The sequence below is a fragment of the Neoarius graeffei genome, chromosome 1 (genome assembly GCF_027579695.1).
Source record: "Neoarius graeffei isolate fNeoGra1 chromosome 1, fNeoGra1.pri, whole genome shotgun sequence".
NCBI classification, from domain to species: Eukaryota; Metazoa; Chordata; class Actinopteri; order Siluriformes; family Ariidae; genus Neoarius; species Neoarius graeffei.
The window spans coordinates 15,411,887-15,439,572 of record NC_083569.1 but is presented as its reverse complement, the minus strand read 5'-3'; the positions used below and the strand labels follow the sequence as shown (position 1 = coordinate 15,439,572).

At 42.3% G+C, this 27,686-nt stretch overlaps 1 protein-coding gene across 1 annotated transcript in view; it reads left to right on the top strand.

Moving 5' to 3' along the window:
• The window catches only part of LOC132883804 (cadherin-24), a 201,587-nt gene that overhangs the window by 12,798 nt on the left and 161,103 nt on the right, over positions 1-27,686 (top strand). The window contains exon 2 of the mRNA XM_060917835.1: positions 24,985-25,279. Within this exon, the coding sequence (XP_060773818.1) occupies positions 24,985-25,279 (295 nt within the window). The remainder of the gene's footprint in view (positions 1-24,984; positions 25,280-27,686) is intronic.

Sequence of the window (27,686 nt, the reverse complement as noted above, 5' to 3'; positions counted from 1 at the left end):
CATTTACCATAGTGAAACCATGGTTAAATCATGGTTAAACCATAGTCATGAACCATGGTTTTCGTGGTTACCCAAAAAAACCATGAAAACCATGAATAACTGTAAAACCATGGTTAGTTTTCATAGTAAAACCATGGTTAATTTTCGTAAGGGTTCTTCTCCACTCTCTGAGCTGAAGGATCTTTAAGGGACTCCAGCATTTTGCCAAACCTCTTGCGGTTTGGCATGTGCCATAACCCAGGTGAGTTGTGGCTTACCTGTATTTCCCTATTAAATATGATAAAGTCCTTACAATGTAGCATAGAAAACCCTGCACATGTGAGCTGACAGGGTCAGAACTAGACACTCCCAGATGAAGGTGTTTTAATATAGCATCCTTGCTCTCCTCTGAGACATAAAAGGACTCCATTGAGAAGTGCAAACCTCTGAGTTCCACTGGATCATTGATTTCAACTGAGGCTTGATGGCTGCCAAGTTGTTGATATGTCTAACACAGGGGTTATTAACTCCAGTCCTGGGGAGCCCCTGCTCTGCACAGTTTGAAGATTTCCCCCGATCAGCGAATTATTATGCTGTTAATGAGTTTGATTAATTGTTCCCACAATTCAGAAGGCTTCAGTCTGTGCAGGGAAGGGGGTCTCTAGGGCTTCAGTTAAGAAGTCCTATTAGACGTCTATCTGCAGGTCTTAATGTGCTTGTTGGTGGTCAACACACCAACACAGGGGATGACACACTTCCTTGAGATAGTCCATATCAAGGCATTAAGTGCACAGCCTATTGCCAACTTCACCTTCCAAGCCCTACAGCATGGTTATTCGTTGTGCCTAACCCTGGATCCAACCTAACTGTGGAGGGAATAGTCAATCAAACAGATAGCAAAATAGCAAGAACCCAACCTGATTAGCTGGTTTAGCAAATAATGCTGCATTCTGTGCATAGAATTTACCACTGTATGATACTAGAAATTCAAACCACAAGCTTCACTAGACAGCTAGTTATTCCTAAATATGAAATATGTTTAAAGGAGCAAAAACAGAGGATCAACTGACACAGTGCATGGAAAAATAGCTCTATGTGCCACCAACATTGCAAAGAAAAAATGTTCAGCTCTCTGGGGCATGAAGATTAATGTCTGTATAGAACAATTGAAAGTGACTAGCCAAATACAGAACAGTATTGCTCACAAGGGAAAACAAGATTTTTTTTTATTTGTTTATTCAGTAAATAATAATCATACAAACACTATACATGTAAATATGACAATTAAAAACCAGGATAACACATGAAAGCAAAAATTGCTTATTTCCAATGTGGTCCTGAATGCTATGAAGGCTTCCAATGCTATGAAGCCTCACAACTTAGAAAAGCCTCACAAAAAAAAGTAAAAAAAAAAAAAAAAATAATAATAATAATAATAATAATAAATAAGTCCACTCATTAAAGTAGAAAGAAATGAGGAGGACAGGACACCTGTAGCTTCCACTGTAGTCACAAGCTGCTAAGCTCCATATTGTGTTCATGTAGTCTGATATGGACATGGGAGAGAAGAAAAAATGTAATCATGTGCTGTATGTTTGCACTATTTGTGTCAAATATTGCATCATACATCATTGGCTGATCTTGGAAAATTTCAGCATGGTTTCTTATGTGCACAAGGTGGTGTTCAGGTGTTATAGCATCCCCTGCTGATTTGGAGTGTAAATTCAAAATTTAGTCTAGTCTATTCTGTTTTGCAAAATAGAACATTTTATTGTACTATATCAGGTTAGCACTGTTGCCTCACAGCAAGAAGGTCCTAGGTTTGAGCCCAGTGGCCAAAAGGGGCCTTTCTGTGTGGAGTTTGCATGTCCTCCCTGTGTCTGTGTGGGTTTTCTCTGGGTGCTCCAGTTTCCCCCACAGTCCAAAGACATGCAGTTAGGTTAACTGGCTACTCAAAATTGCCCATGGAGCACTTGCATGTGACGTCACAGCCGATCCAGATTGTGACGGATGCCATCGTGTCGGTCAAACGCCATATTCCGCCTTCTACTTCTACTTCTGGTTCTACTTCTGCTTTTACTTCTACCTTTTCTTCTGGAAAACCCTACTATATACAATTCTACTACAACGGCTGCGGCTACACGCTCTCCCTACCTGTGCACGTTTTTTATGTTTTTTGTGTGTATTTTTGCGTGTTGTTCGTCTGTACCAGACTTCAATATCCACTACAACCGTATGGACTTACTGGACATTGGTTTCCAGCAGAAAATGACGGTTTGTAGCGATTTCCATCGCATGCACAACATTCCGGACGAGAAAAAAAAAAAAAACATTCCGGATGAGATGGCGAGACCAGCGGGGTCTCCGTGGATTGTTATTGGAAGCAAAGCGAAGGAGGCGGCGCCGGGAGCCGAAGCAAAAGCGAGGCTACAGGCAGAGCCGGCCTGTTGACTAAGCTCAGAAAACAGCTACTCAAACCTCCACTGCCAAGCCTCTACCTCTCCAACGCCAGATCCATGTAAACAAGACAGATGATTTGGAATTACCTTATTCTATTCTATAATCGGCTGGTCAGTGCTATACTCAATACTTAAGTGACTTACCCATCCAATGAGGATTATTTTCTTGTTTACAAGATGCCACATCTGAGTCGCTGACAAATCCTGAATTTCTGTAAAGAAAACTGTCCAGAGATTTATAAGCACGCAGTGCTTCACCACTGAACAGCGAGGGAAAGTTGATGAGGTAATCATACACGTCCGGGTATTCCGCTGGCAGTTCAAAATCCGGTCGTGAAAACTCCGTCCGGTAAGCCATAAGGGTCACAAATCTGTAGATCGTTTATTTTAGACATATATCTAGTTATCTGTTCATTAGAAAAATGAGCCGTGTAGTCTGTCGGTTGAAATTGATCCATTCTGTACACGAGTGCAGCAGTATTCAGCGGTGTTTTTGACCGACAAGATGGGGGTTGTGTACTTTCCGGTCACGTGACTGCAAGATCTCTATAGGTGTGAATGTGTGTGTGATGATTGTTTGTCTGGGCCTGTTAGGTTGGGTCTGGGCTAGGTTCGACAGGCCTTGCAAGCTAGTGGTAGATGAAGTGTGCTCTCAATGGAGCACTTGCATGTGACGTCACAGCCGATCCAGATTGTGACAGATGCCATCTTGTCGGTCAAACGCCATTTTCCGCCTTCTACTTCTACTTCTGGTTCTACTTCTGCTTCTACTTCTACCTTTTCTTCTGGAAAACCCTACTATATACAATTCTACTACAACGGCTGCAAGCTCTCCCTACCTGTGCACGTTTTTTATGTTTTTTGTGTGTATTTTTGCGTGTTGTTTGTCTGTACCGGACTTCAATATCCACTACAACTGTATGGACTTACTGGACATTGGTTTCCAGCAGAAAATGACGGTTTGTAGCGATTTCCATCGCATGCACAACATTCCGGACAAGATAGCGAGACCAGCGGGGTCTCCGTGGATTGTTATCGGAAGCAAAGCGAAGGAGGCGGCGTCAGGAGCGGAAGCAAAAGCGAGGCTGCAGGCAGAGCTGGCCTGTTGACTAAGCTCAGAAAACAGCCATTCAAATCTCTACTGCCAAGCCTCTACCTCTCCAACGCCAGATCCATGGTAAACAAGACGGACGATTTGGAATTACAGCTGGAATTATCTTATTCTATTCTATTCTATAATCGGCTGGTCAGTGCTATACTCAATACTTAAAGGGCTGATGACACGAACATGACTCTATGCAATTTCTTAAATAAACTATACAACATAGCAAACATGTTAGATTTCTGTTATAATTACGTGAAAAGAAGCTGTTGTTACGCAAATATCCAACTTTAAATTGCACAGCGCAAGAAAACTGGGTCCGTGGCTCGCGGCCATGTTGTGACGTCAGCGGGAGAACACGCTGCGGTTCACTGGCTGTTCTACTCTGGTTCTACTCAATGGAAATGGCACATGAAAACGCCGGTGAACTCTCTAGTGCTAGCTCTTCCTCTCCTGGGAGTCTAGAATTGTGTTGATCTCTTCCGAATAGAATCTATGATAGCCTACCCTGTTTACCCTTTGCCTCTCGTTGCTAGGCGGCAGTTACATGAAAACCGCAAGTTTTCACAAGCAAATACATGACTGATATCACGCCGACTTTATGATTACATTTATGATTATCATGTAGAATCTATAGCTCTACGTACCTTTATCTTATGTCGTTTCACAACACATGTTCTGACAGGAGGACTGTCTTTGGATCCGGCATAGCTACTAGTAGACCCCCTCCGGAATACTGGCAGTGTTGCCAGATTGGGAGGAATCCCGCCCAGAATGGGTGGTTTCAAGTATACTGCTGACGTTTTCCAGCCCAAAATATGTTCAAAACCCACCAAAATGCACTTGAAACCGCTCAACTGGGCGGGAAACCTCCCAATCTGGCAACACTGTGTAGGCACTGCTGATGGTAGTAACACACGTTTGTGCTGAACTGAACACCCAAGAGATTCTTTTAAGCTGGGAAGGGTGTCAAAACAATCCAAATCGAAGTGTTCAGAGCACAGGACGGATGTTGGTGAGGGCTCTCACTTGTCACGAGTGCGCCTGACTTGCTTCACCCACTTCGCATGCAGCTCAGGATCTCTGGGAAACTTGAATAAACTTACCCCATCCTTGTAGGTTTTGGAGCAAAAGCCGGCAACACAACGCGAAGGCATAATAACTAATATATATATATATCAGAGAGAGAGAGAGAGAGAGATATATATATATATATATATAATGTATAATAATACTAATAATGACAAACTGAACACCTGTCGCATCAACAACAAACTGGTAAGTTAGGAGGAAGGTTCTTTCGCTGACGTCATATAGCTCCTCCTCCTCTTTCGTCTCCTGGGTGCTGCAGCCCTGTCAAATTTGCCCAAATAGCTGCGTTTTTTATCATAACTTGTAAAATAGGCACCTTTGTGAATTAATATATGGATCATCGGGAATTACTTCTTATGTTATAAAACATCGCCAAAGATGTCAAAAATGTGTCATCAGCACTTTAAGTGACTTACCCGTCCAATGAGGATTATTTTCTTGTTTACAAGATGCCACATCTGAGTCGCTGACAAATCCTGAATTTCTGTAAAGATAACTGTCCAGAGATTTATAAGCACGCAGTGCTTCACCACTGAACAGCGAGGGAAAGTTAATGAGGTAATTATACACATCTGGGTATTCCACCTCTGGCAGTTCAACATCCACTGACACGGTCGTGAAAACTACGTCCGGTAAGCCATAAGGGTCACTAATCTGTAGATCGTTTATTTTAGACATATATCTAGTTATCTGTTCATTAGAAAAATGAGCCGTGTAGTCCGTCGGTTGAAATTGATCCATTCTGTACACGAGTGCAGCAGTATTCAGCTGTGTTTTTTACCGACAAGATGGCGGCTGTGTACTTTCCGGTCATGTGACTGCAAGATCTCTATAGACACAGACAGCCTCATAAGAGGCTGGCAACTGCCAGACCAATTGGCCTACAGGGTGTCAGGATAAAATAAAATAAATAAAATCAGGCAAATTCTGTATGATTGCATATGCACATGATATTAGAATAATTGTGACACGGCCATTAAGTAAAGGTCAGACATCTCTGACCTTTTTGATTTTAAGGAAAAACTTTAGGATTAGAGTTCCTGTTCTTTTAGATTAGTATTTACATGATGCCCTCAGAGCTAAGACTGATTGTCTACTTCCTGTCAGAGAGAGAGGTGCAAAGAAAGAGGAACATGCAGCACCTAAATATCAGTGTGTGTACATTTGTGTAACTTAGTTAAAAATAAATAAACAGCTCAAACACATCCCTCATGTCTAAAGAATTATACAATAATTGCTTGACTGTAAAATAAAAGCATTGGCAATTTAAAAAAAAATGGACAGCCACTTCAAAACAAACAAACAAACAAACACATATTTTTGTTCTTTATTTATTCTTTGGCTTTTCATTCTTTGGTTTAACTGCTTTGTGTCAGTGTGTTTTTGAACTGTGCCCTGTATGTAGGAGGCCTAGATCTACACATACAAAAGAGAACAGAAGAGTTAGCCCTTTGCTAACTATTAAAGACATTATGTAACACATATATCACCAGTCTTCAGAGACAGGAAAAAAAAAAAAAAAGCCTGGGATTCACATGATCACCCAGTGTCCTGTCATACATCAGCTGACTATGATAGCTGAGATTTGAATATTCTTGGGTCCAAATTGTCTTTTGATCATAAATAATTCACGGTAGTGTGTCAAGTATGATAGCAATAAGTAGGAGAATGCTTGAGTAAAAATGTAGAGCAATAATGTCCATGAATAATACACACAGGCCTGGAGTGAGAGAGATTGGTGCTAGGGCAAGGCCGAGTCAAAAGGAAATAGGTCAGATCAGAACCTTTGTCTGTTCCTTCACCCTACAGAGAAAGAGCTTTTAAGCTTGTCTAGCTGCATACCCAGGAGCACTGTCTAACTGTTGAATGTCCACTTATTACTATAGAAATGGGGAAAAAAGCAGCTTTTCTTTACAACAATACAGAAACAGAGGTCAGTCAAATCAAAGTGCACAAAGTAAATGTGTGTTCACCTAGGATTATTACACTAAAGTGAGCTGATCCAAGAAAATCTTCAGGCTTCTATCACTCTCTGATTCAAATGGGAATAAGGGACCAGGAGTTAGTCTGTGGAAGTCAGTTAGTCGGCAGAGAAACAGGTGTTGCCTGTTCCCATTGCACATCACTTAACGCACTGACTGATCAGACCCAAACACCTCTAATATCATTGCATATCCCGTAGTCTCTGTACCAGATGCCTTGTGTTCCACAAGGCTGCCTATTTCCCTGAAAAATGTATTTTGAAATTGAATGTAGTGGTATTAGGGTGGTAGGGCTAGCTTCTGTTGCTTGTGCATCAGCAAAACGTGGTGCTTAAAACTGGCTAGAAAGGGCAAATACGCTAATGTAGCCTATAACAGCATATGGCCCCAGATACAAAACTTGGGTAGAATTAACACTTAGTTCCATGGTCCTCAGATTTGATCTTGGATATGTGCTTATGTTTGTAGGTGGGTTGTCTATATCTCTAAATTGCCTCTAGATGTGAAAGTGTGTGTGTGTGTGTGTGTGTGGGGGGGGGGGGTTGATGTGCATGGCACCCTATGGCTACGTTTACATTAGACCGTATCTGTCTCGTTTTCTTCGTGGATGCACTGTCCGTTTACATTAAACCGCCTGGAAACGCCGGGAAACGGGAATCCGCCAGCGTCCACGTATTCAATCCAGATCGTGTTAGCTCCGGTGCTGTGTAAACATTCAGAATACGCGGATACACTGTGCTGAGCTCTAGCTGGCGTCTCATTGGACAACGTCACTGTGACATCCACCTTCCTGATTCGCTGGCGTTGGTCATGTGACACGACTGCTGAAAAACGGCGCGGACTTCCGCCTTGTATCACCTTTCATTAAAGAGTATAAAAGTATGAAAATACTGCAAATACTGATGCAAATACTGCCCATTGTGTAGTTATGATTGTCTTTAGGCTTGCCATCCTTCCACTTGCAAGTAGTAAGTGATATGCGCTGGGATCACACACACAGCGGCTCAGTCCCGAATCGTGGCTTGTGCACTTCACTCGCGCGCTGTGTGAGCTGCGCAGGGCCGGAGTGCGCACCCTCCAGAGGGCACTCGCTGTTCAGGGCGGAGTGATTTGGAGTGCAGGATGCCTGCGGAGCCGAGCGTATCCGTGTATTGGCGTTGCTGTGTGCACGCAAATCGTGTATTGGTGTTGCTGTGTGCACACTAATCGTTTTAAAAACGTTAATCTGATGATCCGCTGATACGGTCTAATGTAAACATGGGCTATGATGGACTGGTGTCGCTTCCAACCTTGCACCCACTGTTGACCTTGACCCTGATCCTGACCAGGATAAAGCAGTTTTCAATCTATGGGTTCAATCTATTCCCATAACTGCGCATGCGCACAGTGACTATCCCTGTCACTGTCACACGCACACACCTTCTCACTCCCTATCCTATGGATATAGTCCCTTTAAATCACGTGCTCGCTTTTTGAATGGAGACGCGGAAAGAGGAATGAATGGGGGTAGATGGAAGCCGGTACGCCAACATTCTGATATCCTCCAGAATTCTTTAATGGTCCGGAATAAATTGAATGCTACACGTTGATGGATTACTTTGTTCTTCTACGCCCTTTTTGAGGAATGTATTGTCGGACTTAAACCAACATCTGAAGAGGTGAGATCGCTCCTTTTTTTCCCTATTTTTGCTGGCGGGATTGACTCTGCCCTAAGGGCTATTCTCTCACTCTCTCTCTCTCTCTCTCTCTCTCTCTCACTTTGCACCATTACACAATAAATATTCACAGTGAAAATATTTTGTAAGCGCGTTTCATGAACCAAGTTATAGGATTTGTTGACAACTCGCATCGAGTTCATTACACTTCTACCCAGCGTGAAGCACATGTGGTTGTGACGTCATCATAAACAAATCCGTTCTACTCATCCAGACGACTTCGCAATGGCTCCGTTGCCAGATTTTTTCACTCTGGAACCCGCTCTCAAAAGATTTTGTTTTGGGGCACCCAAAACGCCGGTGCCGTGTGGATGCCAGGCCGAAACGATAAACAATTTTATCAGATTCACCTGAATCCGTTGCCGTGTGGACAGGGCCTCAGTGATTAATGCGTGAGCTACTGAATGGAAGGTTATGAGTTCAAATTCCACTACAGTCATTTTTGGGTTCTTGAGGAAGACCCGTAACCTTCAACTGCCCATTTGGGTCCAGTCTTTGAATGTAGATATGAGCATCAGCCAAATGAGAAAATGTAAATCTCATCTCATTATCTCTAGCCGCTTAATCCTTCTACAGGGTCGCAGACAAGCTGGAGCCTATCCCAGCTGACTATGGGTGAAAGGCGGGGTACACCCTGGACAAGTCGCCAGGTCTGAGAAAATGTAAATGGTGAATAAAAAGCGTTCTTAAAATAGTTTGGCTGATTCCACAATGGTGGTTCTATGTGTATATGCTGCCTGTAACTCAATGTTACATTTCCCACAGCCCAGCATGAGTCTGCTTTATAGTCATCCACTGCAGTGCAGAATCATCAGTAGGGAGCCATGGGTCTGGTGCCCACCTCAGCTGGAATAAACAGCATTTAATAATGCAGTTGAGCTGGCCAGGCACATGTTAATTACTTGTCATTAGGGGAGATAATGGCCCCTCCAGAGTACTGTGACAGAGACAAAGTCTCAGGTATTGCTGGTCGATGGATGGACAGATGGGAGATTATTCGGGGGAGAGCGGGGTGAGATGGAGTGGGGGTTAAGGGCTCAGGCATCTGACAGGGAATGGGACGGAGCCAAGCTATGACACTTCATTTTGGCAACGAGAAAGAACCTCATTTGTCCAACATAGCTGTCCCAGTTTCATAAAACCTGGCACTAGGAGATACAACTGCCTTATGCTATATGAAGCTTGAATTGTCTTTCATGCCATTGAAAATGATTGATTGTATTTCTAGACATCACAGAAGTTATTTAATAAGCTGTTCTGTAGTGTAATACAGATAAGACAGTACATCAACATGTACAGTGCTGAGAACTCCTTGCTTTTTTTTCCAAATGATCTGGAATAGTTTGGACCTGGTGTTAAATTTTTCTACATTCCCTGGTGAGCAGAGTCAGCCAGGCTGTCCACGAGACCAGAGGTCATACTGCATGAGTGTCTCAGCTGATTTGAGGTCAAGGCTGTATCAAGCATGAGTCTCAATCATTTTTTCCAGCGTGTGAAGGAGCAGAGGATTTTCTTCCATCACGCATAAATCCTTTGATAGGATTCCCTTATGGCACGTTGCTGTGATTTGGGGTGCCGTTTTTGTATGTATGTAAGGTAAATGTAAAAAAAGATATGTTCCTTCACAATGTGTGCATGTTTCAGATAAATAACTTAAAACCTTAACAAATCCCTACAAAATCTACAGCACTTTTAAAAACAAAATTTTTGCCTGTCCCAGATGATTACACTTGACCTTAAATATTTTTTAAAAATATGTAAATACCTTTTTTTTTTTACATTTTTTTTAAATTAATGTGAATCATTTTAACATTGTTGAAACATCCATAGGCCCCCAAAACATGCTCTAACATGCTAGTGTAAACTTTAAAATATTTGGTATAATTTGTTATGAAAAAATCTTATCAAGTCAAGTTTATTTGTATAGCGCCTTTAACAATAAACATTGTCGCAAAGCAGCTTTACAGAATTTGAAAGACTTAAAATATGAGCTAATTTTATCCCTAATCTATCCCCAATGAGCAAGCCTGTGGCGATGGTGGCAAGGAAAAACTCCCTCAGATGATATGAGGAAGAAACCTCGAGAGGAACCAGACTCAAAAGGGAACCCATCCTCATTTGGGCAGCAACAGGCAGCATGACTATAACATTAACAGTTTGAACATGAAGTCAGTTTCATTGATGTTATAAACTCTTCATTGATGGAAATTTGAGTGCAAAACTGTTCATGACAACTGCAGTCCTAAAGTTAGCAAGTCAACTGTAGTCCTCAGCCATAAAAGCATTACTGTAATTATGTAAAAATGTAATTACTTATCACAATTGTTCCAGTGAGCCCATGAAAGCTTGATTTTCTGTCTTAATAGATCGGGGTGGCACGGTGGTGTAGTGGTTTGCACTGTCGCTTCACAAAAGAATGTTCTGGGTTTGAACCCAGTGGCTGATGGGGACCTTTCTATGTGGAGTTTGCATGTTCTCCCCGTGTTTGCGTGGGTTTCCTCCAGGTGCTCCGGTTTTCTCCACAGTCCAAAGACATGCAGGTTAAGCTAATTGGTGGCTCTAAATTGACTGTAGGTGTGAATGTGAGTGTGAATGGTTGTTTGTCTCTATGTGTCAGCCCTACGATGACGTGGCGACTTGTCCAGGGTGTATCCTGCCTCTCACCCTTAGGCCAAGTTTAGATTAGACCGTATCTGTCTCGTTTTCTTCGCGGATGCACTGTCCGTTTACATTAAATCGCCTGGAAACGCCGGGAAACGGGAATCCGCCAGGGTCCACGTATTCAATCCAGATCGTGTCAGCTCCGGTGCTGTGTAAACATTGAGATACGCGGATACGCTGTGCTGAGCTCTAGCTGGCGTCGTCATTGGACAACGTCACTGTGACATCCACCTTCCTGATTCGCTGGCGTTGGTCATGTGACGCGACTGCTGAAAAACGGTGCGGACTTCCGCCTTGTATCACCTTTCATTAAAGAGTATAAAAGTATGAAAATACTGCAAATACTGCTGCAAATACTGCCCATTGTGTACTTATGATTGTCTTTAGGCTTGCCATCCTTCCACTTGCAAGTGGTAAGTGATATGCGCTGGGATCACACACACAGCGGCTCAGTCCCGAATCACAGCTTGTGCACTTCACTTGCGTGCTCTGTGAGCTGTGCAACGCCGGAGTGCGCACCCTCCAGAGGGCACTCGCTGTTCAGGGCGGAGTGATTTGGAGCGCAGGATGCCTGCGGAGCCGAGCGTATCCGTGTATTGGTGTTGCTGTGTGCACGCAAATCGTGTATTGGTGTTGCTGTGTGCACACTAATCGTTTTAAAAACGTTAATCTGATGATCCGCTGATACGGTCTAATGTAAACATGGGCTTAGTCAGCTGGGACAGGCTCCAGCTTGCCTATGACCCTGCACAGGATAAGCAGTTATGGATAATGGATGGATGGATGTTCATATATTGATTTATTTAACAGCAAAAACAATCAACACAAGCAATACAGAATTACTATAGGTACACCTTCACAAATGAGCATCTATCGTGACTGGAAGTGTTAACACATAGACTTGGCATTCAGAGCACTAAGCAAATTGGAAAGCTTTCTTTTTAATTTCTGTGCCACACCTATAAAGTAGGGATGCTTCCCATATCACAGTTCACTATGGATAAGCTGTAATAGTAAGTACTTAATTTAAAATACCGAACTGACATATTGATTTGTGGCCTTATAAATGTTCAAAATCAATTCTTATTTGCAGGTGTTTATTAGCCTACTGCGAAAGAAAAGTTACCTTACTGGATAATGAGAAGTTTTTAACATAAATGAGTCATGTGTTAATTGTTGTGTTCACAAGTAACCTCTCTTTTGAAGTCATAAATCCTTAATGTTCTTGATTATTAGATGGATATATTAAAATTCTTCGATACCAGCTGCTTTGTGAAAGGATGGTCTGGTGAGAAATTGTTGCCGGTTCAACTGAATATATCTATTCAAGTTATCTAAGTTTAATTGTTTTAATATCAGCTAGTTTAGAGAAAGAGAGGAAAGAGAAATTGACAGCAGGTCAAAAGGATTGGGTCTGATGGAGGTTAGTGGTTTAAAAAAAAGGAAATGTAAGGTTTCTAGCTTTTAATTGAGATTATTTTTGTCATTTAATTCATATTTTATGACCAATTTAAATGATCTTGCAGACTTGTGTTGACAAGTGTTATATTGAATGTCAGTTTTGTTGCATCTTATAAGTTATGCTCTTTGTGATTGAACTGACTGAGATTGAACAAATCTGCTGACTGTGTAAAGAGAATAACATTTTTAAGACCAGTAACTTGCATAAGAAAGGATATATTCTTGTTTATAAAACCTTTGCTCTATAATTGTTTCAAGCTGATGGATAGCATTTATATGAGTAGATCCATTCTCTACAGAAATTACAATGTCTACTGTAGGGCCTCATTCTCTTCACTGTAAAAGCAATGACAAAGAGACTGTAGTATGTCCCTGACGTGGGTGGAATACTGAAGCACGGCAGGCGGGAACTGATGTTAACACAGAATTAATTTTTTCACTTCTTTCTTGCTTTTCAGCTTTACTTCTCTTGTTTGCTTGCGCACACACACACACACACACACACACACACACACACACACACACACACACACACACACACACGTGTGTGCTCTGGTCGGGAGAGATCCCCTTGCTTTGCTCTCTCCCTCTTTCACCACTCGCCTTCCCTGGCCCCGCCCTCCATTCACAAACAGATGCTTGGCCATGCTCTTGCTGCCACATGCCCCCACCACTTGACTCAGGCCAGGGAGCCGTCTGGCCTACAGCGGACTCCCCCCACCGATGGGACAGAAAGTCTGCCACCACCATCTGCACCCCTGGCCTGTGGAACACCTTGAATTTAAAAGGCTGGAAGGTGAGATACCAACAGATGATCCGCGCATTGGCATCCTTCATGTGGTGGAGCTACTGGAGTGGCACATGGTCCAAACAGAGGGTGAAAGGGCACCCCAGCATGTAGTACCAGAGGGTGAGGACCGCCCACTTGATGGCCAGGCACTCCTTCTTGATAGTGCTGTACTTACTTTCACGCATTGAGAGCTTGCGACTGATGTACAGCACTGGACATTCCTCGCCCTACACTTTCTGGGGCAAAATGGCCCCCAGCCCTCTGTCCAACACATCCATCTATAAAATAAAATGGGACCACCTTGAAATGAAATATTCCTTGCTGAAATATTGCGGAGAGGCACTGCTTCCGGATATTGCATTGCATAGTCCACCAGAACTAAAACGAAGTGATATCCCCATGTTGACTGATCTAATGGCCCAACGAGATCCATGCCAATTCTCTTGAAGGGAGTCTCAATTAGAGAGAAAGTGCACAAATATGCTTTTGAAGTGTCCACTGGATTTATTAGTTGACATACTGCACACCACCAACAGACATCCCCATGAATCCCTGGCCAGTAAAACCGGGCCATTATTCGGGCTAGTGTTTTATCCTGACCTAAATGTCTGGCCATCAGATTAAAGTAAGCTGCATGGAAAATGAGTTCCCTATGGGTCTTTAGGATTAACAAGTGAGTTACGTTTGCTGGTTTGAGTGTGCTATGTCACTCGATACAGTTTATCTTTAATAATTGCCAAGTATGGGAAGGAGGGTATCACATTTGGCTGGAGGGGTTGACTATCGATTACTCTCACTTGGTCACAAGCATGACAAAGAGTCTCATCTCACGTCTGTTCTAATGGGAAGTCCTCAAGGGACTCCCCGAGAGAGGGAGGAGGGATGGTCTTCTCCCCACTCCTCGTATTGCCCTGACATGGTGCTGACGTGGATGGCTCTGAGACAGCTTCCCCAGTCAGTGCCACCCTGCGATCCCCCCATGATGTATTACCACAGGACCTGCTCACTACTACCTGCTCCATTAAGCCTCTAAACCCTGGCCAATTGGTCCCCAGAATCAGTGGGTGGGTGAGGCATGGGTGAACCATTGCCTTTACACTATGCTTTTCTCCCCAAAATAGAATGTGGATGGACACTAGTGGATATTTGTGAACATCCCTGTGCACACACAAAACTTTCACCATCTGTGCTCTCCCTAATGCATCAGGCTTTAATGGATTGAGGTTTGATTACAGCCGGAATCCACCAATGTGTGATATGTATCCCATTGAATACTCACTGGTATGCTATATGCTATGGCCTGATTGAGGGTGGTCTCTGGCGTGTCAGGGATCCGGACCACAGCTCCCACCTCCATCGCAGAGCACTGGCCCTGGAGATGCCCGGGTTTCTCGCAGTGCCAGCATACCGGCCCAGGCTTCACCTCTGCACTGGTGATATGGGAATCAGTCACCTGAGGGGGAGAAGACACAGACACAGAAGGGGAAGAAGGGAGGGAGACACCACAGGTGCAGCAAGACGGCTACAGGGGGCCGGCTCCCACCTCCTTGGTTGAGGAATGGAGCAGGGATGGGTAGTGGTGAAACAGGAGGAAGGAGCAGGAGAGAGAAAGAGAAGAAACAGAATGTCCGCCTGCCACCAGAACCGCCACCAAATGGTCCTCTGCCAACTTGATGGCTTGATCCAGCAACGCTGGGTGGTTGCACTGGACCTACTCCGCTGTTCCTTCTGGCAGCCGTGTGATGAATTGCTCCAGTGCCACCATGTCAATGATCCCCTTGGCGTCGCAGTCGTCCACCCTCAGCCACCGCTGACAGGCGTCCCAGAGCTGTTGGCAGAAGGTAAGCAGCCAGCCGACTTCCTCCAATGTCAGCTTGTGGAAGCGCTGATGGTGTTGTTCTGGGGAGTGGCCGAAACGCTGCAGGATGGCACGCTTCAAGTTGGTGTGGATGAGCCGACTGTTGGCGGGGAGCTGTTGCACAGCAAGCTGCACCTCTCCAGTCAGCAGCGGTAAGAGACATGCCGCGCGTTGCTTTATCGGCCACCCTTATGCTTCAGCTGCTTGCTCAAAGAACATGATGAAGGCTTCCGGATCGTTGTGCGGCTTCATCTTGGTGAGCGTGACGTGGGGTGGGTCCGCAGCAGTGGCGGTCAAGGACCCCACCAGCATGAGCAGGTCTGGCAACGTCTGGCAATCTTCCTGCTGGGCCAGCAGCAAGGCTTCAAAATGTTGTTCTTACTTCCTTTGGAGGGCAATCAGCACTTGGTGCTGGCTCTGGTGGGTAGCAGCGAGGGCATGGATGAGGTCCTTGAGCAGGGAGAACTCCATGGGTGGTTCACTTCAGAGTATCCCAGCTTTTGGCACCACTGTAGTATATCCCTGATGTGGTTGGAATACTGAAGCGCAGCAGGCGGGAACTGATGTTAATGCAGACTATTTTTTTCACCTCTTGCTTACTTTTCAGCTTTACTACTCTTGTTCGCTCTCTCTCACACACACACACACACACACACACACACACATTTTGGTTGAGAGAGCTCCCCTCTCTTCACGCTCTCTCTCCTTTTTCTATCCTCCGGTGTCACTGAACAAACACACACACACACACACACACACAACATTAAATTGACAACAGGTGCACTGACTTTACCACTCGCCTTCACTGGCCCTGCCCTCCATTCATAAACCAACGCTTGGCCACGCCCCTGCTGCCACAGAGACATTCTGAGGTTAATTTTTATCCATAAGGGGGAAGCATGCCCTTATCACCCAGTGATAACTCAGCCTCCCAACCATAAATGTCAAGTGACGTCCCTGGAAACATCCATTTCTTTGGATCATCCATTAGTGCGTTCAACCCTGTTACCTGAACACATTCATCTCTTTTAAATATTTGGAATATTCCACAAATCACATGGGTCTGAATTTCCTTAAGACCATGGAAGAAGAAAGTTCTCTCATTATTTTTTTTTTCCACTGAGGTTTTCATATTAACTGACAATGTCACTTTGGAAATACAACTTAAAATAAAAAAAAATCTAGTATAAATTAAAATGATTATTCATTATTTATATCACATTTACAAGGGCTAAATGAACAGCATAGCAATTGTGGAATCACCCTTATAACATGTTAGAATATGTCTATGTTGTGTGAGTTTTTGTGCATGTGAGTATCCAGGTCACTGAACCGCTGTTTAGCACAGTCAAAGCCCATTTCACACAAGGGCACAAGTGTCATTCCCTCCATCTGTGATAGTCTGCTGTTGAAAAATGTATCCGTAGAAGAACTCACATTCATTAGGTTAATGCATAAATACAAAATTCAATTTTTGGCTCTTGATTTTCTGCTTTTGTGATTTATTATGCAGCACAAATGGGAAATTGAGCATACACATATAAGTTATTTAGATGTTGACACTGAAGTTTGTGATGTATGGTTAATGAAAAATGAAAATCAAGTATATTACCTTATGGTAATGAACAAGGCCTTACAAATGCACTACAATCTCCCTAGCAACTGTCCTCACCACTAAAGAGGTCTAATTTGGATGGATTTTATAGTCTATGAAGTGACGCTGAATAAACTGAGGGCTCTTTTGATGCAGGCTTTTTTTTCCATATGGTGTAATTCTAATGGAATCATTTTCTTGACACTATACCACATTAAAAAAAATATTATATTTGAACATCAGCTCATTTAGATGTAACAGATGTAATCGGATAGATGATTATTGTTACTGTAATGAGTTCAAACATCTGCTTAGCTTTGTGTATGAGGCACAGTTTTGTCTGTGGCCCTTTCTTGAATGTGTGGGTGAGAGAGAAAGAGAAAAAGAAAGAGAAAGGGAAACTCAGTGTTTTCAGCTCCTTTTAAATTCTTCCTCCCCACTGAGCAGTTTTTCTTCTTCGTTCATCATCCTGCCGATGCTGGCTTTAATGATTGCAGCAGCTTCATTAACGGCCTCGTTAAGTCCCATCATTAAGGCCAGTCATTAATGTCTTTCGTTAAGAACCCCAGGTCTGGAACTGTTATGTGTTGGCAGCTTTGACTGACTCTGAGTGTAAGTCCAGAGCTAATGCCTGGCATCGGGATCTTCAAAGCCAAGTGAGAAGTTTTGTGCACACTGAGTAGCAATTTTGTGCACACTGAATAACCTGGTGGCCATACCAAAGTCCTTATGAGGCCATACTAAATAAACTTTCACTTCCTGTTGCCATGTAATGCTGTAAGATTCTCTTGCATTTTATATATATACTAGTGCGTCTCAAAAAATTAGAATACCATGAAAAAGTTCCTTTTTTTCATAATTTAATTCAAAAAGGTAAACTTTCATATATTCTATATTCATTACATGTAAAGTGAAATATTTAAAGCCTTTTTTGTTTTAATTTTGATGATTATGGCTTATAGCTCATGAAAATCAGAAATCCAGTATCTCAAATTATTAGAATATTCCCTAAGATCAATCAAAAAAAGGATTTACAATACAGAAATGTCCAACTTCTGAAAAGTATATTCATTTATACACTCAATACTTGGTTGGGGCTCCTTTACCATGAATTACTGTATCAGTGCGGTGTGGCATGGAGGTGATCAGTCTGTGGCACTGCTGAGGTGTTATTGAAGCCCAGGTTGCTTTGATAGTGGCCTTCAGCATATCTGTATTTTTGGGTCGGGTGTTTCTCATCTTCCTCTTGACAATACCCCATAGGTTCTCTATGGGGTTCAGGTCAGGCAAGTTGGCTGGCCAATCAAACACAGTAATCTCATGGTCAGCAAACCATTTGGTAGTAGTTTTGGCACTGTGGGTAGGTGCTAAGTCCTGCTGGAAAAGGAAATCAGCATCTCCAAAAAGCTTGTCAGCAGATGGAAGCATGAAGTGCTCTAAAATCTCCTGATAGATGGCTGTGTTGACTTTGGACTTGATAAAATACAGTGGACCAACACCAGCAGATGACATGGCACCCCAAATCATCACAGACTGTGGAAACTTCACACTGGGCTTCAAACACCTTGGATTCTGTGCCTCTCCACTCTTCCTCCAGACTCTAGAACCGTGTTTTCCAAATTAAATGCAAAATGTACTTTCATCTGAAAAGAGGACTTTGGACCACTGAGCAACAGTCCATTTCTTTCTCTCCTTAGCCCAGATAAGACACTTCTGACATTGTCTCTGGCTCGGGAGTAGCTTGATATTAGGAATGCAAAAGTTGTATCCCCTTTCTTGAAGATATCTGTTCGTGATGGGTCTTGATACACTGACACCAGCCTCAGTCCACTCCTTGTGAAGCTCTCCCAAGTTCTTGAATCAACTTTTCTTGACAATCCTCTCAAGACTGCAGCCATCCCTGTTGTTTGTACACCTTTTCCAGCCACCCTTTTCAGCAATGACCTTTTGTGGCTTACCCTCCTTGTGGAGGGCATCAGTGATCATCTTCTGGACAACAGTCAAGTCAGCAGTCTTCCCCATGATTGTGGTTGTGTGTACTGAACTAGACCAAGAGATACACTGTGTTCATACTGTTTTACTCAAACTCGAAATGAAATATTCTAATATTTTGAAAAGGTTTTTTTTATGTTTTTGTACTGTATGCCATACTGATTAAAATTAAAATAGAAAAATGCTTGAAACATTTTAGTTTATGTGTAATGAGTCTATAATATATAACATTTTCACTTTCTTAAATAACTGATGGGAAAATATTGAACTTTTTCATAATATTCTAATTTTTGAGATGCACTAGTGTGTGTGTGTGTGTGTGTGTGTGTGTGTGTGTGTGTGTATATATATATATATATATATATATATATATATATATATATATATATGTGGGTGGGTGGGTGAGTGGGTGTGGGTATAACATACATTGTGATTGTGGCCTTTTTTTTTTTTTTAAAGAAATCTGGAAAAGCATTGAATATTTTTATTTAAAAAAATTCCCTCTGCTTCCATTGAGGGAAATGTGCTTAGCTGTTTCCACACATGGATGCCTCTGAAATGCTGCATCCCCATTCCCATTTTTCTTCCAAGCTCACAGTGTCACATTTCTGTGGGGAGTCATGTTATTATGGGTGCCTATTCCGGCAGACATATTCTGGCCACGTATGAGTGGTAATGAGAATGAATGCTGATGCTCTGGGCGGGCTGATCCCCTCTGAGCACTGCGCATGAGCCTTATAAAAAGCTATACATAAACATTCCCTAGCCTTGGACTAGCACTGATTCAGTGAGCTCACATCACTGGTAACTGACACTGTGCATTATCCATTACTTGCATATAAAGCAATGTAATGCCATAATGCTGTCACTTCTTGTTGTTATCTGAATACTGGTTCATGTTGAAACCTATTCATATATTTGTATTGCAACACAATACAATTTATTGGTATTCTTAGCATGCAGAGGCACACTGATATGGTAATCCAAACAGTGATCTTGGGAGGCTTCTTCCACGGGTTTCAGAATTAATACTGTGACAAATACATCTCAAATAATAATCATAATAATAATTATTATAATATTTATTTAGGCGGCATGGTGGTGTAGTGGTTAGCGCTGTCACCTCACAGCAAGAAGGTCCGGGCTCGAGCCCCGTGGCCGGCAAGGGCCTTTCTGTGTGGAGTTTGCATGTTCTCCCCGTGTCCGCGTGGGTTTCCTCTGGGTGCTCCGGTTTCCCCCACAGTCCAAAGACATGCAGGTTAGGCTAACTGGTGACACTAAATTGACCGTAGGTGTGAATGTGAGTGTGAATGGTTGTCTGTGTTAGCCCTGTGATGACCTGGCAACTTGTCCAGAGTGTACCCCGCCTTTCGCCCGTAGTCAGCTGGGATAGGCTCCAGCTTGCCTGCGACCCTGTAGAACAGGATAAAGCGGCTAGAGATAATGAGGTGAGATGAAAATAAAACAAGATAAAAAAATTAAAATAAAATATAGTGTCAACAATAAACATGTCCTTTATCACATCAGGTACTTATCCCCACCACTTTATAAGAGTTTAGCCTGCTAATACAGTATCACTTTAGGTTTATTCCTGTTGGTACCTTTTTAGGGTGATATCGGAAATGTTCCATCATGATATTGCGACATATACTAAACCTATTTCCAGTTTTACTGTTTTCAAAAGTTTTACTGACCAACTTAATTGTATTTTGTAAATATAAATGAAGTTAAAATTTGATGCCTGCAACACACTCAGAAAAAGTTGGGACAGAGGCAAAATAAGACTGAAAAGTTTATAGGATATTCAATTAACACCATTTTGGAAGATTCCACAATGAGCAGGTTAATTGGTAACATAATTGGGTATGAAATGAGCATGCACCAAAGGCTCACTCTTTGCAAGCAAGGATGAGTCGTGGCTCACTTCTTTGTGCCAAAATTCATGAGAGAATTGTTAGTCAGTTCAAAAAGAACATTTCTCAATGCAAAATTTTAGGTCTTTCAAAATCTATAGTACATAATATTGTGAAAAGATTCAGGGAATTCAGAGACATCTCAGTACATAAAGGGCAAGGTTGGAAACCACTGTTGAATGTGTGTGACCTTTGAGGCCTCACGTGGCACTGCCTGAGAAACCGTCATGCTAATGTGACAAATATAGCCACAAGGGCTCAGGAGTACTTCAGAATACTGTTGTCGCTTAACATCCACAAATACAACCTTAAACTGTCTTATACAAGGAAGAAGCCATTCGTCAATGCTATGCAGAAACACCGCTGATTTATCTGGGCCCAAACTCATCTCAGATGGACCAAAAGACAGTGGAAATGTGTGCTGTCAGATGAGTCCACGTTTCGGCCTGTTTCCAGGAAAACCAGATGTCAAGTTCTCAGTGCCAAAGGTGAACACGATCATTCAGTTTATCAAAGAAAGTTGCAAAAGCCAGCATCTGTGATGGTATGGGTGCATCAGTGCCCATGGTATAGGTGAGTTGCATGTGTGTGAAGGGTATCATTGATATATTGGGGCATATATTGGGATTTTAGAGAGATATACTCATCAAGGTGATGTCTCTTCCTGAGAAGTCCATGTTTATTTGAGTAGGACAATGCCAGGCCTCATTCTGCATGGGCTACAACAATGTGGCTTTGTAGACACAGAGTGCATGTGGTTGACTGGACTGATGTATGACGTATCATGAAGAGAAGAATCAGACAACGGCGAGCATGGACTATTGAGCAGCTGAAGTCTTATAGTCTTACAAGAATGGACAAAAATTCCAATTGCAAAACTGCTACAATTAGTATCCGGACCAGCGGGAATGGCTGAAGTGCCCCTGAGCAAGGCACCTAACCCTCAACTGCTCCCCAGGCTGCTCTGGGTATGTTGTACATTGCTCTGGATAAGAGTGTCATTAATGCCATTAATGTAATGTAAATGTAATGTATCCTCAGATGATCCCATATTATGAAAAAGCATTATAAAAAGGAAATGTGATGCAACACAATGGTAATAATGCCTCTGTTCCAACTTTTTTGAGTGTGTTGTTGGCATCAAATTCTAACTTCATTTATATTTACAAAATACAATTATGTTGGTCAGTAAAACTATTAAAATATTTTCTTTGTACTTTTGTGAGTTAAATAAAGGCTCATGTGAATTAACAAATCACAGATTTTTTGTTTTCATTGCATTTTGGAAACTATCCCAACTTTTCTGGAAATTTTCTGGGATTAGTGTAAATTGTGAGGCTTTATACCAGTTGTACAGTGGTGCTTGAAAGTTTGTGAACCTTTGATAATTTTGTAAATTTCTGCATAAATATAACCTAAAACATCAGATTTTCACACAAGTTCTAAAAGTAGATAAAGAGACAAATAAACAAATGAGACAAAAATATTATACTTGGTCATTTATATATTGAGGAAAATGATCCAATATTGCATATCTGTGAGTGGCAAAAGTATGTGAACCTCTAGGTTTAGCAGTGAATTTGAAGGTGAAATTAGAGTCAGGTGTTTTAAATCAATGGGATGACAATCAGGTGTGAGTGGGCACCCTGTTTTATTTAAAGAACAGGGATCTATCAAAGTCTGATCTTCACAGCACATGTTTGTGGAAGCGTATCATGGCACGAACAAAGGATATTTCTGAGGACCTCAGAAAAAGCATTGTTGATGCTCATCAGGCTGGAAAAGGTTACAAAACCATCTCTAAAGAGTTTGGACTCCACCAATCCACAGTCAGACAGATTGTGTACAAATGGAGGAAATTCAAGACCGTTGTTACCCTTCCCAGGAGTGGCCGACCAACAAAGATCACCCCAATAGCAAGGTGTGCAATAGTTGGCGAGGTCACAAAGGACCCCAGGGTAACTTTGAAACAACTTAAAGGAACAGTCCACCATACTTCCATAATGAAATATGCTCTTATCTGAATTGAGACGAGCTGCTCCGTACCTCTCCGAGCTTTGCGCGACCTCCCAGTCAGTCAGACGCAGTCAGACGCGCTGTCACTCCTGTTAGCAATGTAGCTAGGCTCAGTATGGCCAATGGTATTTTTTGGGGCTGTAGTTAGATGTGACCAAACTCTTCCGCATTTTTCCTGTTTACATAGGTTTATATGACCAGTGATATGAAACAAGTTCAGTTACACAAATTGAAACGTAGCGATTTTCTATGCTATGGAAAGTCCGCACTATAATGACAGGCGTACTAACACCTTCTGCGCGCTTCGACAGCGCATTGATACGGCGCTCAGATATCAATGCGCTGCCGAAGCACGCAGAAGGTGTTAGTACGCCTGTCATTATAGTGCGGACTTTCCATAGCATAGACAATCACTACGTTTCAATTTGTGTAACTGAACTTGTTTCATATCACTGATCATATAAACCTATGTAAACAGGAAAAACATGGAAGAGTTTGGTCGCATCTAACTACAGCCCCAAAAAATACCATTGGCCATACTGAGCCTAGCTACATTGCTAACAGGAGTGACAGCGCGTCTGACTGCGTCTGACTGACTGGGAGGTCGTGCAAAGCTCGGAGAGGTACGGAGCAGCTCGTCTCAATTCAGATAAGAGCATATTTCATTATGGAAGTACGGTGGACTGTTCCTTTAAGGCCTCTCTCACATTGACTAATGTTAATGTTCATGAGTCCACCATCAGGAGAACACTGAACAACAATGGTGTGCATGGCAGGGTTGCAAGGAGAAAGCCACTGCTCTCCAAAAAGAACATTACTCCTTGTCTGCAGCTTGCTAAAGATCATGTGGACAAGCCAGAAGGCTGTTGGAAAAATGTTTTGTGAATGGATGAGACCAAAATAGAACTTTTTGGTTTAAATGAGAAGTATTCTGTTTGGAGAAAGGAAAACACTGCATTCCAGCATGAGAACCTTATCCCATCTGTGAAACATGGTGGTGGTAGTATCATGGTTTGGGCCTGTTTTGCTGCATCTGGGCCAGGACGGTGTGCCATCATTGATGGAACAATGAATTTTGAATTATACCAGCAAATTCTAAAGGAAAATGTTAGGACATCTGTCCATGAACTGAATCTCAAGAGAAGGTGGGTCATGCAAACCCTAAGCACACAAGTTGTTCTACCAAAGAATGGTTAAAGAAGAATAAAGTTAATGTTTTGGAATGGTCAAGTCAAAGTCCTGACCTTAATCCAATCAAAATGTTGTGGAAGGACCTGAAGCAAGCAGTTCATGTGAGGAAACCCACCAGAGTTGAAGCTGTTCTGTATGGAGGCATGGGCTAAAATTCCTCCAAGCCGGTGTGCAGGACTGATCAACAGTTACCGGAAATGTTTAGTTGTAGTTACTGCTGCACAAGGGGGTCACACCAGATACTGAAAGAAAGGTTCATATACTTTTTCCACTCATATATATATAATATTGGATCATTTTCCTCAATAAAGAAATGACCAAGTATAATATTTTTGTCTCATTTGTTTAACTGGGTTCTCTTTATCTACTTTTAGGACTTGTGTGAAAATCTGATGATGTTTAGGTCATATTTATGCAGAAATATAGAAAATTCTAAAGGGTTCACAAACTTTCAAGCACCTCTGTAGCTGTTCAATTTAATGCACTTTCATGACTTTACTTTCTTTTTTCTTCCATCATACTTCCTTTAAAGCACAAACTGTAATTTATTCATTCATTTTCAGTAAAGGCTTAATCCTGGTCAGCCCTGTGGCTAATCCTGAGCCTATCCCAAGAACACTGCGCATGAGGCTGGGAATACAACCTGGATGGGATGCCAGCCAGCAGGGCACCATACAATCACATATTCACATCAATGGGCAATTTGACATATCCAATCCACCTACTGGGATATTTTTGGGAGGAAACTGGAGAACCACAGATATGTAGTTGCAACATTATAAACCAGACCTAAAGCTAAATGACTCAATTTGATTCATATTCACTTCAGAGCATGAGCATGCTTTTACTAGTCACTACCAAAGTGTGGTATTTAATGAACGCTTGCTTGAATTATCATGAATCAATCAGTGTTAAGCCTTTATCTGATTCTCCTGGTCTGGAATTGAATTTTTTGGTTCATGTTTATTTTCTCCTCCTATCAAATTTGCATGTTTTTATCCACTGATTGATGTCTGGAGATTGGATTAGTGGCTAGTTCCTTTTTCTTTGCTTTCAATGTAGGTTGTGTGTACACTGTATAATCTCCAGTACTGGTTCATTTCACTCCATCCCTTTGGTTTACTGTTTCCTCTCATCTTTTAGCTCTGATTTCTTACCCCCCTATTTTCTTTTGCTCAGCTTCACACTGACATGGACAGAGGTGATGGGCGTACCAAGTATGTGCTCCGAGGCGAAGGGGCGGGGTCAGTGTTTGTGATTGATGAAAAGACAGGCAACATCCACGTGACGAAGCCCTTGGACAGGGAGGAGAAGGACGAGTACCGGCTTATCGCCACGGCAACAGACAGCCAGACAGAGCGTGCCCTGGAGCCCTCTTCCCAGTTCATCATCAGGGTGCAGGACATCAATGACAACCCACCTGTGTTTGAAGATGGGCCGTACAGCGCTACCGTCTCTGAGATGGCCAACATAGGTAACTGTACTGGGCCAGGTGTCAGAGATTTAATTGGCCATCCATTAAACATTTCCTTATCACTGGAATTTGCAGCATCCAGATTAATTTATACAGGTGTACATTGTGCTAGATTGCTGACAAGGTCGGCATGTTGGTATTCGTTAGTTGTCATGTAAAACCCAGAATAAGAATACTCTGTAATTTTCACATCACTGAAAACATAATAGTTGTAATAACTCTGAATTTGCCGAAATGGAAATATTTATCTTTCAAGTTATAATACTTCACTTATTTGCTCAGATATATGCTCAAAGCTTCATTAAAACATGTTTGCACTGCTTTAGCATGAAATAAATTTGAATTAAAAACAAACAAAACAAATCTGACAGCATTAGCAATATGTACTGAATGCTCCAGTTTGGGGGAAGTATTTTTTTTATTTTTTATTTTTTTAGTTCTATTCAGTTTCAACATTTTACCCCATCTGAATGCATTATCATTCAAGACTGTGACTTGCGCTTCAGCTTTTCTTAAGATGAATATGCACAGATTTCTGTGTTTGTGTAAGTGTTGCGTCAACCTCACAGTGACACATCAGTTTTTGATCTGCTTGTCTGATTATCCTTTAGCAGTGTGAATCAAAACAGTTGCTCGCTCTCTCTCTCTCTCGCTCCAGAGTCTTCCATTTATGTTCTGCTGCTTCTTAAGTACCTGTGATAGATCAGTTATCAGAGTAGTCCCGCCCAGCGCTCATTCCAGATGATGCTGTCAGGTCTCTGTTGTCAGAAAGCAGCAACAGCTGTGCCCACAAATCCCTTCTTTCCTCATAGCTTGTCAGCTAATGCCCCATAGGAAACCGAGTTTTTCTCAACTGTATAGTTTTTTTTTCTCCTTCTTCCCCCAGCAATTTCCATTCTTCACATGATAGATGACAGTGTTTGATTTATTTGGTAGGGGAAAAGTCTATCACAGTCAGGGTTGGAGGATGGAAACAGGATATGTGGGAATCCGTGAGGGTCAAGAAATTGATGGGGAGGGGGAATCAACAAACCGAGTGACTGAGAAAGAGGGTGAAAGGGAGTTATGGATGAAGAGAAATGACATGAGATAGAGCAAGTGGTAGGAGAAAGAAGTTAAGAGGAAAGGGAGAAGGTGAAAGAATTCTATGCACTGTATCTGTATCTATATAGTGCTCCAAATATTCATATCTGCATCAGTATTTGGATTTAAACCCAAAATAGGTGTGGCTTAACCAGAATTTTTACCTTTTTTTAGGTCACTATGTCTCCAAAACATTGTAAAAAGCTAGAGACAAACCAGGATGTAGAAATTTCAGCATGATGTGTGTATTCTAGCTTTGGGAGCTTCTCAGTCTCAGCTACATCACAGTTGGGCCCTGATCACACTACAGCTCACAATGGGTTTGGGAATACTTGGCGATGTTTTCATCGGCAGCGTTGGTACCAAACATGTGATGCACAGTGAATGTTCTCAGAGCTTCATGAGTTGTTTTTTGGTGTGTCTCTGCCTCGTGAGTGGCTAAAAATGTTGCAGAAAATTTTAATGCATGCATTGAAATTTGGTGGCAATGTTTGTTTTTGTCAGCAAACTAAGCAGTGAATACTTGCCGATGGGTTTGGGAATATTTCCCGAAGCTCAGAGAACCTTCGTCGAGCATCTTGAGATGTATTTGTCTCGAATCCATGTCCCCAGTGCTTGCGAGAGCCTTGTCAACACAGCAGCTCGGCATAGCCTAACCTTCACCGAGACTTGAAAAGTGCATTTACATTCGGGGATCCTTCTAAGCACATTGTGCGCACTTTTGGGATCCAGTCGTTATGGGAAACACCTGATGCTGATTTGAGTGCAATCAGCATGTGCATATAAGGATGTTGTTTTCAAAGAGACCTTGCAAGTATTCTGTATACAGCGGTTGACCGATCTAAGTGCAGAAAGAGTGTTTATTAGCAGGTGTGATATCTACAATAACAAAACCAAAAGCAAAGCAGAAAGCAGTGTCATAGAGTAGAATATTTAACCAGAGTCATAAACACGCCTGGAAACAAACGTGACCGTGATAATGATATTACTTCGCAAAGCCTCTGTGAAAACAGAATCCTTATACGCACATGCTGATTGTGCTCAAATCAGCATCCCATAACAACTGGGTCCTGTGAGCGAGCATGGCCACTCGAGCACGTGAAGGCACGATAGTCATGTGTTCGCCTGCTGTGTGACCACAACTTTTAGCTCGCCTGTATATTGGCCATGCATCGTCACCAAAATCTCTCATTTTCATCGATAACCCCTTGCAAAGCATCACAAGCTGTAGTGTGACCAGAGGTTTACATGGAGTCATTATTTTTTGCTTGTTACTGCCTGCATTTAAACAATATTTAAACAAATTTAGCTGTATCTCCTTCCC